Source organism: Rana temporaria, chromosome 2, assembly GCF_905171775.1.
Source record: "Rana temporaria chromosome 2, aRanTem1.1, whole genome shotgun sequence".
Classification (NCBI taxonomy): Eukaryota; Metazoa; Chordata; class Amphibia; order Anura; family Ranidae; genus Rana; species Rana temporaria.
In genome coordinates, this window is record NC_053490.1 from 98,477,129 (window position 1) to 98,490,829 (window position 13,701).

Genomic DNA, 13,701 nt, shown 5'->3' on the forward strand with positions numbered 1-13,701 from the left:
CTTGGACTACAGGCTTGTGATAATATACAGTCATGAGCATTGTTGCCAGTGATCTCTCCCACCATCCCACATAGTGAAGACCTCTGCAGTCTCTGATGATGTCAAATGGGGGAAGAAGATGGATTTACTCTTAGGGAGTTTAAATTTAAAAGATAAAGAGATCGAGAAAGCAGAACACGCATGTAAAATCACCGTTTTATTTCCCTACAGCCAGGAACTCACCGAGCATCTGCAGACTACTAGTATGGAAAAACGATGTTTCATCCATGTGTTGTAAGAGACGACCAGGAGTACAGATGAGAATGTTTGTGCGATGGATACGGGCCGATTCTTGTTTTAGATCCTGCAACAGGTCAAAGGAAAATTTTATCAGCTCTCAAACCTGCATTTAATACACTTCAATTGTTCCAATGGCTCAGTACCTATTAGAACTGAAAGTTAAACTAATACATTCAAAATTGTGTATGCCAAGGAAAATAAACATAAATTGCTCACCAATTCATAGATGTGGTAAGCTGCATGAGTTTTAATCTTTCATGCCAAGAACATTTTCAGCAAGTATACTTGCCAATTTTGACAGAAATGCAGTGTCCTTGTCGCTCTCCGCAAGCTAAACGGGGAACACTTTTTTTTTTTTTAGGCAACAACCCACTCAGCCACTATGTAATAGAGATGAACAAAGATGGACATATTAGTAGTCAAGCCTGGTTGGCAATCCTAGTTCCTTTCAAAGATACAGTGAAGGCATAAACAGGGACAGGATTTTTTTTAGGAATAAAAAAAAAAATAAAAAAAAAAACACACAATCACCATATCCAAGGACTGGTAATTTGCAAATGTGTTACAGTTTTGTTTAGGCTTTGAAAAGTAACTGCACACTTCTATTAAGAAAAAATAAAATAAAAATCAATTCATTTTGGGTGACCAATATAAATTGCAAGAATTTTGACAAACTTTTTTTCACAAATACCAGAAAGTCTGGCGCTTAAAGTCTCTAATAGCATTTTCACCAATTGTACATATGAACCACAGCTGCTGTAGGAAGTTACTTGGAGTAGCGAGCCACAATTAAAAGAAACCAAAAACCACAGTGCAAAGGGCCACTTTGTACCATAAATGTCCAGTCATAAAAGTAGAAATGTACGCTCATGGCTCCTGGCTGGATGCAAGTGAAGGAACTTTTATTAAAAACAAAGTTACTGAAACAATGGTGATAGTAACCTCAGATATGGCAGACTGTCATCCTGCTACCATTATGCAGTGGCTCTGATAGAAGAAAAGACTCCACATGCAGGCTTAGGCAGTGGATAAAGTACCAATGGAAGGCCCCAGGGCCGGGACTGATCAAGCCAGCGCGGGGCACAGGAAGTCAAGTTTTGGGAACCAGAAACCGAATGGAGGAAGGTACATCAAGCTATATCGACTGCTGTGACAACGCGCTACAGAGCATTTTGTAAGGACCAAAAGCTTGCTTAAACGCAGGCTTGGGCACCTGAAAATGCACCCTGCCTGCGAATAGATGCGAGAACCCCTGCGGGGTTACAACAATTAGCTGGGAGTAGGCAGACCCACTAAAAGCAATGAGAGGCTGCTGTCTCCCGCAGCGAATTGCACCCATTTGCATGTAATCACTCCTGCAGCGATCACATGCAAGTGATAATGGCTTGAAGATTACACGTGGGTGGGCTTCATTAGCGGCGAGAGTTGGCAGCCTCCTGTTGCTTTTCAATGGGGCTGCCTACTTACAGCTAATCGTGGGAACCCCCTGTTCTCACATGCAATCGCAGACAGGGTGCATTTAAAAGGTGTGAATGCACCCCAAGGCTGGGTTCACACCTCTGTGCAAAGTTACTCACAGCAGGGGTCCAGTGCATCCCTGTTCATCGCTTCAGGTCCGATTTCAGTCAGAATTTTGGGCTAAATTCAGACCTGAAATGGCCCAGAAGACACACAGGGCTCTTGTGCAATTTGTTTAGCAGCCGTCCCAGAGATGTGTGAACCGGCTCCATTGACAGCCGGTCAGTCTCCCAATATACAAATTTGATGCCAGCGAAATCCACATGCAATTCGAAAATGTGTGAACCCAGCCTTAAAATCTGAAATGGACGTATTCAGGAATTCTGTCCCAACATCAAACGTACAAGTTCACCAAATGACTGACAGAAGGCAGTGTGATGGAGTGGTGTACTACAGCAATATTCTTAAAATAAAACCTCAGGCCTTTATTCATACTTTTGACTCTAGCACTAAACTTGAACAAAAAAAGAAGTCTAAACAAGCGTAAAGATGGCCATACACTAGTATATTTTCTAATGAGCGTTTGTATGAACATTCATAAGCAAATTCTCACAGTACATTTAAATGTCATTTGAAAGCACTTAAAGTGTTACTAAACCCAGGACTAAACCCATTCACTATATCTGGTCTCCCAGAGTACACAGAAGATGGAAATGCAATTTTAGTAAATATAAACTGCTAAACACATTTTCTCATCAGCAGTATAAGCAGTCTTGTGACTTCTTAAAGCTTGTAGGAGGAGTTTTCATTCTCCTCGGACTGTTCTATGAGGCTGCAGGGCCCTGTACAATTCGATTCTGAGCAAATGCACCCTCCCAAGAATAAAAAACCTCTAGCAATACACACCAAACTGCCCCCAAGGCTCTGTACTATAAGGAGATGGATTGGGGACAGTGGAAGGAGGAGGATCAGAGAGGACAGGATCAAACAGCCTTTTTACACAGTGCAGAGGATTAACCCCTTAAGTTCTACGGTGATAACAAGCACGCTTTACTGCAAATACAGACTTGGTTTAAGGGCTCTTTCACACGGAGCGGACCGTTTCCGGGTCCGCTCCGTGTGTCTCCGTCGCCTCAGCGGGGATCCCCGCTCAGCTGTCGGCGGATAGGGCGGTCCCCGCACACAGTGCAGGGACCGCCCTGTCTCTGCTTTGCTGTCCCCTATGGGGAACCTGATGCAGACGGACCGTCTGTCCGTCTGCATCAGTTCCGCTCCGCCGAACGGAAGAAAATAGGGTTTCTTCCGTTCGGAAAAGCGGATCCCGACGGACGCGGACGCTAGCGGATGCTCCATCCGCTAACGGACGCGATCCCATAGGGATGTATTACAAGTCCGTTAACGGACTTGTAAAAACGGACAGGCGGAGCGGACGTCTGAAAGGAGCCTTACTGTTGTGGGTTTGTAACACTAATTTTAATTGTGGTTAACATTTGATTGTGGAATAAATGTAAACAAAGGCCACATTCAAAGTTTGTTTACACAAACAAAAACGTTCATCCTGCTCCTTCACAATTTCTTATCACTGCGGTTGAAAATTAATGTCGAATTGACACTGAGGATTTAAAAAAAAAAAAAAAAAAAAAAAAAAAAAAAAAACACGACATATGCAAGATTCCGGACAAAATTCTACGAGTGTATTGCCAGCTTTTTCCACATAAAGTGAGTATAAAAACAGAACATATACAAAAAGAATAAGACAAAAATTAAAAGAACACTCCTGATAACAGGAATAACAATTTTCCTGGTATCAGAAATATATAACTTTATGAAAAATATTAATCTGAAGCTTCAAAGCAAAAGTAGTAGCCCCCAAAGTAAAAGCATATAAAAAGCAAGGTTCCCAGATTTTATATAGAAAATCCCCAAATGCGTCTCCAGATTGCATTAATTTTAAAGCCCGGATTAAATGTAATATTAAATGCATAGCGCTAAAGCTGTGCAATCAGTAGGGAGCATGCTTACTGGAGAGTGCTAGTTCGGACTCGGAGGACTGTCATATTGCTGCAAAGAGACAGAGAAGGCGGCAGTTCTCCGCAGCAGGCGATCAGTCCCTGGGAAGATATTTGTGCCGCCACTGGAGACAAGTCAAGTGTAAAACACCTACTGTAAGTGCTATAATTTTTTATATTATTTGAAGGATGCTGGATGTCTAGGTCCACATGAAGTACAACTATCTGTGTAAAAGACTTAGTTAGACTTACCGGTGACGGTATTTCTAAGAGCCTTTCAGGACAACCTTGGAGAGAGCGCAGCTCCGCCTCTTCATTAGGAAACACATGCTAATCTTTAAAAGCCCTCCTCTTCCACCATGGCCTCAGTTATTGTGGTCCGACTCTCTGGAAGACATAGCACAGAAAACCACAACACCATGATAGATTTTATAACTTATTACTTTAACATTTAGGGAGGGTAACAGCGGTTGTCCTGAAAGGCTCTTAGAAATACCGTCACCGGTAAGTCTAACTAAGTCTTTCTCCAGTCGCCTTTCAGGACAACCTTGGAGAGGATAAACAAGTAACTTACCCTAGGGTGGGACTACTGCTTGCAGAACCTTTCTGCCAAAGGCTTGGTCTGCGGCAGACAATAGATCCAACCTGTAGTGCCTTAGGAACGTTGAGTAGTTGCTCCAAGTGGCGGCCTTGCAGATCTGCTCAGGTGTAGCGCCGGCTCTTTCGGCCCAGGAGACTGCAGTTGACCTTGTTGAGTGTGCCACAATACCTGAGGGAGGCACGACTCCTTTGGCTTTATAGGCTTCTGAAATAGCAAGTTTAAGCCATCTGGCTAAAGTACTTTTGGATGCTTTTTCCCCCTTGCGGGGACCTGAGAAAGCTACAAAGAGAGCATTTGACTTTCTGAAATCTCTGGTGACTGAAAGAAACTGTAAAAGACACCTTTTCACGTCTAGTGTATGGAACGCTTCTTCTCCAGCATTAGAAGGGTTTGAAGCAAAAGTGGGTAACACTATTTCCTGTGACCGGTGAAATTTTGATGATACTTTCGGAAGAAACGAAGGATCCGTTTGAAGGATCACTCGGTCTGGAAAAATTCTTAAGAAGGGTTCAGTGATGGCCAGAGCTTGGAGCTCACTGATTCGTCTTGCTGACGTAATAGCCACCAAAAAAACTGTTTTGAGGATTAAGTTTTTCAAAGAAATATTCTCCAATGGTTCGAACGGAACTCCCGTCAAACCTTGTAGTACAACCGATAAGTCCCAACTGGGAAAACTTTTGAGGATCACTGGCCTATTTCGAGCTAGTGCCCTAAAAAACCTGGAAATTAAAGGTTCTCTGGACAGAGTTTTTTCTAAGTAAACAGAAAGAGCCGCTACCTGTGTCTTTAAGGTACTGGCTGCAAGTCCTTTTTCCATTCCTTCATGGAGAAATTCTAGCACTGAGACCACAGTCTTAGTTTGAAAGGTCTTGGAAGAACACCATGAGTTATACTTCTTCCACACTTTAAGATAAATTGATCTTGTTACCTCCTTCCTACTGGACAGAAGAGTTTTTACAACCTTGTCCGACAAGCCTTTATTTTTCAAAATGTCTTCCTCAGAAACCAAGCGCTTAGATGTAACCTGTCTGTTTCTGGGTGACACACAGATCCCTGTGTTAGAAGGTCCTTCTTGGGAGGCAACTTCCATGGAGGTTTTGCGGCCAGGTTCAGTATGGTTGCGAACCAAGGCCTCTTTGGCCAAAAGGGAGCAATCAGAATTAGGTCTGTTTTCTCTTCTCTGAATTTCCTTAAGACCAATGGAATTAAGGGAAAGGGGGGGAAGGCGTAGCACAGATGGTAATCCCAGGGATGGGCTAGAGCATCTATGCCTATCGCCTGGTCTTCTCTGTGGAGAGAAAAGAAGTTTTGAACTTTCGTGTTTTGCTGACTGGCAAAAAGGTCTACTTGAGGATGTCCCCATTCCTTGGAGACCATGTTGAAAATCTCCTGACTTAGACTCCATTCTGCTTCTATTACTTTCTTTCTGCTGAGAAGATCTGCCAGCAGGTTTTGGGATCCTTTTAGGTGGATTGCTGACAAAGAGGCCACATTTCTCTCCGCCCAAGTCAGTAACTGATTGGCCAGCTCCATCAATCCCTGGCTCCTGGTCCCGCCTTGTCTGGTCACATAGGCCACTGCTGTAGTGTTGTCCGACAAAATTTGAACATGACAACCCTTCAGCATCTGTTGAAAAGCCAGGAGACCCATAAAAATGGCTTTTAGTTCTCGCCAATTCGAAGACCTCCTTGCCTCCACTTTGGTCCATGACCCTTGTGCGGTCTGTCCATCCAAGTGGGCTCCCCATCCCCACGAACTTGCGTCCGTTGTCAGACGTTTGTCCGAGGGAAGGACCCATGAGAGACCTTTTGTGAGATTGGAAGGATCTCTCCACCACCAGAGGGACCGCTTTACCTTTGATGATAGAGAGAAGGTTTTCTCCAGTGACTCCTGGTGAGACCACTCTTGTAGGATGTTCCTCTGTAGGGGTCTGGAATGAAGCCTTGCCCATTGAATGGCAGGAATCGAGGCCGTAAGTTGACCTAGGACTGCCATGGCAGAACGTACTGACACTGGGAGATTCGTTTGAATCTGGCTCACTGCAGAAACTACCTTTTCTACTTTTTCTTGAGGGAGAAACACCTTCTGCAGAACTGAATTGATGGTGTAACCGAGGAACCTCATTTTCTGTGAGGGGTCTAGGTTTGATTTTTCTAGATTCAATATCCACCCCAGGCTCTCGAGATGAGCCTGGGACGTCTGGAGATCTGAAACCAGCTGATCCCTTGAACCTGCAAAGAATAAGAGGTCGTCCAGATAAGGAACAACTGAGACCCCTCTCAGTTTCAGAGGCTCCAAGGCTTCCGCCATCACTTTTGTAAAGATCCTTGGTGAGGATGAGAGGCCGAACGGCAGAGCTCTGAATTGGAGGTGCCATATTGAAGTTCCCAAGTTTATTGCCAAGCGTAGAAACTTTTGTGAGGCCTGCGCTATTGGCACGTGTAGATACGCATCCCTTAGATCCAGAGAGGCCATGAAGCACTCTGGTGTTAACAACTTTGTGATGGAATAAATGGTGTCCATCCGGAAGTGCTTGTACCTTATAGTTTTGTTCAGGATCTTCAAGTTCAAAATTAGGCGATATTTGCCTGAAGGCTTTTTTACTAAGAATATGTGGGAGTAAAACCCTCTTCCCTCCTGATCTTTTGGGACTTGGACAATAACTTCCTGTTGGATCAGATCCTTTAGAAGGTTCATCATTGCGGAAGCTTTTTCCAGATCCCTTGGTAGGGTTGTCACATAAAACCTGCAAGGAGGGCACTCTGAAAACTCCAGACTGTATCCTTGTGTAACTATGTTTTTCACAAAGGGGCTCTTGGTCAGAAGGCTCCACTGAGAAGAGAAAATGGACAGTCTTCCCCCCACAGGAGTCAGATTGTCACTTGTCTTTTGATGACTGATCCTGGGGCGACTTAAAGAGGATACCTCCTCTTCCTCTACCTCTTTGAGGAAACCAGCGCTTTTTGTTTTCTTCTTTTTTGGAGGTTTGTGGAAAAGAACGAAAATTCTTTTTAACAGGTTGTTTCTTAGCCGGGAAAGCCTTCTTTTTGTCGGCTGTTCTATCCAGAATCTTTTCAAGATCTGGTCCAAACAGTAAGTCCCCTGAGAAGGGTAACCCGCAGAGTTTGACTTTAGAGGCTGTGTCCCCTGTCCAGGTTTTCAGCCATACTGCACGTCTGGCTGAGTTCACCAGGGCAGAGGATCTAGCTGACAACTTAATTGATTCAGCTGACGCATCAGCCATGTACCTGATTGATTTTAGAATCAATGGAAAGGATTCCAAGATATCCTTCCTTGGTGTACCAGCTTCAACATGGTTCATCAGCTTTTCCACCCAACACTCCAAGTTTCTTGCCACCACTGTGGAGGCCATTGCAGGTTTTAGACTAAGAGAAGTAGAGTCCCAGGCTTTCTTTAACAGGGAGTCCGCTCTTTTGTCCATGGGATCTTTTAGTATCCCCATGTCTTCGAACGCAAGATCCGTGCGTCGAGACACCTGGGAAAAAGCAGCATCAACTTTTGGCTTTTTATTCCAGGCTTCAGAGTCTTTATCTTCAAAGGGAAATCTTTTCCTTAGACTTTTAGAAAAGAAGGGGCCCCTTTCTGGATCTTTCCACTCTTTTCTTATAGTATCTGATACTACTTTATGAACTGGAAAAACCTTGTGTTTGGAGGCATCCAGACCCTGGTACATTTTGTCATGAAGAGATAATTGTACCTCCTCTTCTTGAATATCAAGTGTAGTATAAATTGCTTCAAGAAGGTCATCTACTTCATCTAGAGAGACTTTATATCTGGAGTTTCTGTACTCTCCTTCCTCTTCCTCCTCATCTGAATCCCTGAGTGAGCGAAGAGTACTTGTCCCTTCATCCCCTGAATCCACAACCTCTGACCTCGAGGTGGAAGCTTTTGGGCTGGGTGGTAAATGTTGGGGTTCAGCTTGCACTGCTGGAGTCTGAACCAACATAGATTTGACCGAATTCAAAGAACTTGCAAGTTCTTGCACTGAAGAAAATAACATTTTATATTGCTGGGATGTCTCTTCTTCCACTAAATCCTTAATACAAGATTTACACATTGCCTTCTGCCATGAATCTCTGAGAGGGTTTTTGCAGGAAGGACATTTCCTTTGAGTTGGTGGCTTTTTAGTTTTTTGTTTCTCCTAAAACACAAAAGAGGGTATTTTACCATTGGAGAAACAATAGGTTTTTTACAAACAAGGAAAAAACCGCCACCACTTTAAAAGGAAGATGTGATAGAAAGATCCACAGCTAATCAAACACCACCCAGTGCAACTGTCAGGGACCGAGAGAAGTTACCTCTGACCCTGCAGTACAGGCTCCTTAAGGAGGACAAATAACAAACAACCATATAAGCCCAATAGTAAGGATAGAGGCACCGCTGTACCCCCCTACCTGGACCTGAGCAGCGTCTGAGGCGCCTGTCTCCGCCATGGCTGTAGGTTCTTCCATCGCCGAGAGAAACACAGCCGGGACTGAATGATTTTTAAATCTTTCCCGGGCCCGCGCGTCATCAAAGACGGCCGGAACCGGAAGACGCCGCTCTTAGGCCTGTCCCCTGACCTCTGCGTTACTAGGCGACGTGGACCACGTGTCACCACGCCTCTACAGGAAAGAACGCTGCTGTGCATGACGTCACCCGCCCGCCAGGACCCGGGACCGTCATGCGGCGTTTCAAAAATAAACACCGCCAATGCGGTAGTGAGCCGCCCGGCCACCTGAGCCAAAACAGCGGACCCCTGGGCACTCAGCGCCGCTTCCTGTAGAGCCTTCACTCCACTGAGCAGGGAGAGGCTGGAGACTCCGGAGGACTCCCCCCACCCTTAGGGGAGCCTGGGATGGCCACTGCACACCAAACAGAAAAGGTAAGGCTTACCCCTCCAACCTTGGAAAGAGCGCAGCACCCCTGGTCCACAAGCATGCGCTTCCACCATGGCGGAGGAAACACAATAACTGAGGCCATGGTGGAAGAGGAGGGCTTTTAAAGATTAGCATGTGTTTCCTAATGAAGAGGCGGAGCTGCGCTCTCTCCAAGGTTGTCCTGAAAGGCGACTGGAGAAAACAAGCCAAGGATGACTGCAAAGGAAGTAAAAATTCAAAGACAAGACATGGAATGACTGGTAACAATTGGTCTTGTTATCAGAACACTATAACTAGATCAGCAGAACAAAATGCAGCATTATAACCAATCTGACGCACCTTTCCTCCAATGATGAGCCCAGCAGAAAATTCATGGTTATGGCCCACTTTTCGCAGAACCTCAAACGTCTGATAAGCCAACTCTCTGGTGGGAGAGATGATCAGGATCCCAAGCCCATCATCCGATGTCCACTGCTGCCGGTACAAACATTCCACAGCCTGCAAGATACAGTTGAGAAATGTGTTAAAATGCTTTACGGTCAATACAAACAATAACAGCTTATTAAAAGGCAAAATAATAGCTTACAGGAATAAGAAAAGCCAGGGTTTTTCCAGACCCAGTTTTAGCAGCTCCAAGAACATCCTTTCCCTGTAAGGCCAATCCGATCGTCTGTTTCTGGATCTCAGTAGGTAACCGGTATTGAGCCTCAACCAAACCTATATGGGGGACAAACAAAATACCGGATTGTTCTTTACTCTACAAAAATGCTTAAATCCCTTTTGTGAACTATGTCCCAGGCAACAACCTGAACTGTCAGATAGTCTCATATCGAAAATGAAGAGGTTACTAAAGTCACGAAAATTCTCGTACGACAGAATAAAAATTTGGATGAGACAAAGTGTTGTAGCGTATTTGTATTGTATTTTCGGACAACTTTTCAGTACGATTAAACAAAAGAATGTACTGTGAAGGATGCTTCAGTGTAATTCTCCCTGCTAGTAATTGTGTGTTAGAGGTAACAGGTGATTTCAGGTGTGACTCATTCTTCTGCTAACAGGCTGATTGAAATGTTAATGACCCTTCCTCAGCCAGTCCTATTTCAAAGGATAATTGATCTATTGTGTGTGTGAAGGAGACCTGTGTTTACTGTTACTGTGATTAGAAGTGGCTCATGTTAATTATTCTGATTGCTTCATTGTGGTAATTATCTCTTCTATATGCAGGGCCAGGCTGTCTAGATAACGTATTCTGTAGTTATAGTAATTAACTCCACTGATGTCATTATCTAAAGAAAACATGTTTTCAGGGTCGGCTCCGAAGTGTCTGCCTAATAATCTGTATGAGGGCCCCCACTGTGTGTGAAAAGGGGGTGTTCATTGTTCTTTGATTGAGGATTAGCTTGTAAACTGCATATATACCAGCAGCATGCTGCCATTAAAGTCTGTCTTGTTCCAGCAGTAAGCTTGGGCTCATGTGTGGCTTATTGGGCGATTCCAGGAATATCCCTCCTCGTGGAATATTGGGTGATTTGCTTTTATGGGGGAGAAGGGAAGACTTTGACGGGGATATCATTCTAAAACCGTCACATGTACGATCTGATATTGTACGAGAATTTTTTTTCGCTTGTCCCATCGGATAATTTCACATGAACTGAAACTTCTGCCTTTATAACTTTAACTTATAACTTTAACTAAATATTTATCTCTTTTCTAGATGTGGCGAGGAGGGGGTGCAGTCAACCACGTATCTGAGGAACACCACCACTTAGAAAGATGGGACAGAGTGATGCAAGATATGTCGCTTGGGAGACAGGACCATCAAACCAAATATTTGATGAGACATTTAATTTAAAACTGAAACCACAAACAAATAAGCAATATGTCGCAACTTGCAAATTCTAAGTAGAGATAAGCTTGGGCGTTCTCCGAACTCATCTCTAACTCCAACTCCTATGTGTTCCAATGAGCTGCAGGTGGGCCATTCAATCTTGGTGTGCTTTGCACATTCCAAAATTGTGCAATAATTTATTGGGTGCCTTTACTTCTGAAAAAATGTATAAATTTATAAAATAAATACAAACTCTAGAATGAGCCCTTCACAATGGGAACAAATATAAAAACCCTCATTCATAGTCTAAAGTTATTTTCACACTGGTTCACATCAATACTTCCTGTAAAACGCCTATGCGTTAATGAAACTTTTTGCGCTTTTGGTGCCTTTTTTAAAAAAGACATGCAACTCAAAAACTGCACCAAAATTGCTCAGCACAAGGGTTTTTTGAGGCGCTTCCTGCTCATTGCAATAGGGAGGAGTGTTTTTTGGTCTGTTTGTTTTATTTTACCAAACATGCTCCAAAAATGCTCCAAGCAGGACTTTTTATACCGCAACGAAAACGCATCGCCCCTGTGTGACCACATTCATAGATTTTAAAAATCTTAAAAAAAAACCTCAGTGTGAAAGCAACCTAGGAGATGTAAGAAATTGTCATAGTTTTGAGTATCCAGCCTCTTCCAAAAACTGAAATGTCAGCTTTGGTTCAACTGTCAGAACTTAACAGAGCTCTTTATAAACTAAATATGTACTTTGTATAGAACAGTAAACTACATAACAGTAACTGTACTCACCACGAATAGTTTTTTTGGACAAGGGAAAGTCTGAGAATCTAGAAATCTCACTGGCGTTTACCTAAAAGAAATATAAAAACAAGAAATCAATTACACAAATCAGTAACATTTCCATATTATCACCTTTCAACACAAATGATTTGTTCAGACAGTAACTACATGTTAAAATTGGACAGCCATGAAGTAGTGGCTTCATGGACCTGAATGCACACTGTTTGTGCTCAGGGCTGTACGGCAGCTCCTTCAGGGCTGTACGGCAGCTCCTGCAGGGCTGTACGGCAGCTCCTGCATGGCTGTACGGCAGCTCCTGCATGGCTGTACGGCAGCTCCTGCATGGCTGTACGGCAGCTCCTGCATGGCTGTACGGCAGCTCCTGCATGGCTGTACGGCAGCTCCTGCATGGCTGTACGGCAGCTCCTGCATGGCTGTACGGCAGCTCCTGCATGGCTGTCAAACTGACATGTGGCTGAGCCCATGCAGCTTTTGCTTTTCATACTTAATAAAACACTCAAAGAAGCTTTCATCTTTCAACAAGGAAAAGGGCAACCGTTTTATGAGGAATAGTAACTGACCGGATGAGTTTACAGCATTTGTAGCTTCAACTGTTACGGATCCATCTTAATGTTTAATTTTTTTGTGACATAAATCATTATGTTGCAGATTCTGTGCAGAGACTATCAAAAGCGTCCAATTAGGACCACTCTGGCAAAACATTTGGCAAGTATCAGAGATGAAACTGGTTAACCTTCCCTAAAAATCACACTGACTGGCAGCTTCACAACAGATGCTTAGGCTTGGGACACACTGGCCAAAAAATTGGCTGGTTCAGCAGGACGGTGTGTACAGCCGTCTGTCTGACAGAAGCCAGACTAACAACGGCTGTTGCCAAATGGACATGCTGAAAAACCAGCACCCATTCAGCCAATGGCTGTAAGCACCGATTGGTGTATTGTGGATGGGAAGGGGGCAGTCCTGTCAGAATACAATAACACATGGCTTGTGTTGGTACGGCGATCTTAAACCAAAAATGTAATAGTTTTCAGCTTACCAATCATTCGATGTGGTGGCTTCATTAGCTTTCTTTGTAAAACTTTTTCCCTCTGTTTTCACTTGGTTATCTGGTAACACACCGCCTGTACTAGTGCCCCCACTCTGAATAAATGAGCACAGGGGGCACATTTGGACAGGAGCATTGTTTTCTATCTATCTCAAGCCTGCCCAGTATCAGTATCGGACAATTTATATACAGGGCTGTATGCCACGCTGTCATGTGGCTAACATTGTGAGAGGGACAGTGCAAGGATTTTTCTCAGGGGAAGGTGCATTTTACAGCCCCCACCATCCCGGCGCCATAAGGCCCTGCCCACAGACATATCTAGAGAAAAAACTAAGCTCACCTGACAGATGAATGCAGAGCAGCGGCTGCCCAGCCAGGAGGAAATATGTAGAGCTGATCTGGTGGCTACAGCGACCGCCCCCCTTCCGATGCAGCGCCACACTCGCCCTCCACTAATTTCCAATCGCCAAATGCAAGCAGGCGAGTGGAAATATTGAGGGCCGAGTTACAGAATACCAGGATTAATAAAGAAGATGCAAATGGCTTATCACAAGGCTTTACACATTTGGTTTAAATCTAGGAACCAGTTTTTTTTTTTTTAACCACTTGCCCAGTGGGCACTTTCACCCCCTTCCTGCCCAGGCCAATTCTCAGCTCTGTCATACTTTTTAAGACAATTGCGCGGTCATGCAGAACTATATCCACACAAATAGAGCTTTTTTTTTTGGTGATATTTTACCTACGGTGGGTGTTTTTTTTTTTTATCAAAATTTGGGGATTTTTTTTTATTAG

General features: G+C 44.0%; 1 protein-coding gene across 1 annotated transcript in view; it reads right to left on the reverse strand.

Moving 5' to 3' along the window:
- The window catches only part of DDX10 (DEAD-box helicase 10), a 320,895-nt gene that overhangs the window by 301,875 nt on the left and 5,319 nt on the right, over positions 1-13,701 (reverse strand). Inside the window, exons 2-5 of the mRNA XM_040340569.1 lie at positions 11,853-11,913; positions 9,814-9,944; positions 9,567-9,725; positions 223-343 (exon numbers count right to left, since the gene is read on the reverse strand). Coding sequence (XP_040196503.1) covers positions 223-343; positions 9,567-9,725; positions 9,814-9,944; positions 11,853-11,913 — 472 coding nt within the window. The remainder of the gene's footprint in view (positions 1-222; positions 344-9,566; positions 9,726-9,813; positions 9,945-11,852; positions 11,914-13,701) is intronic.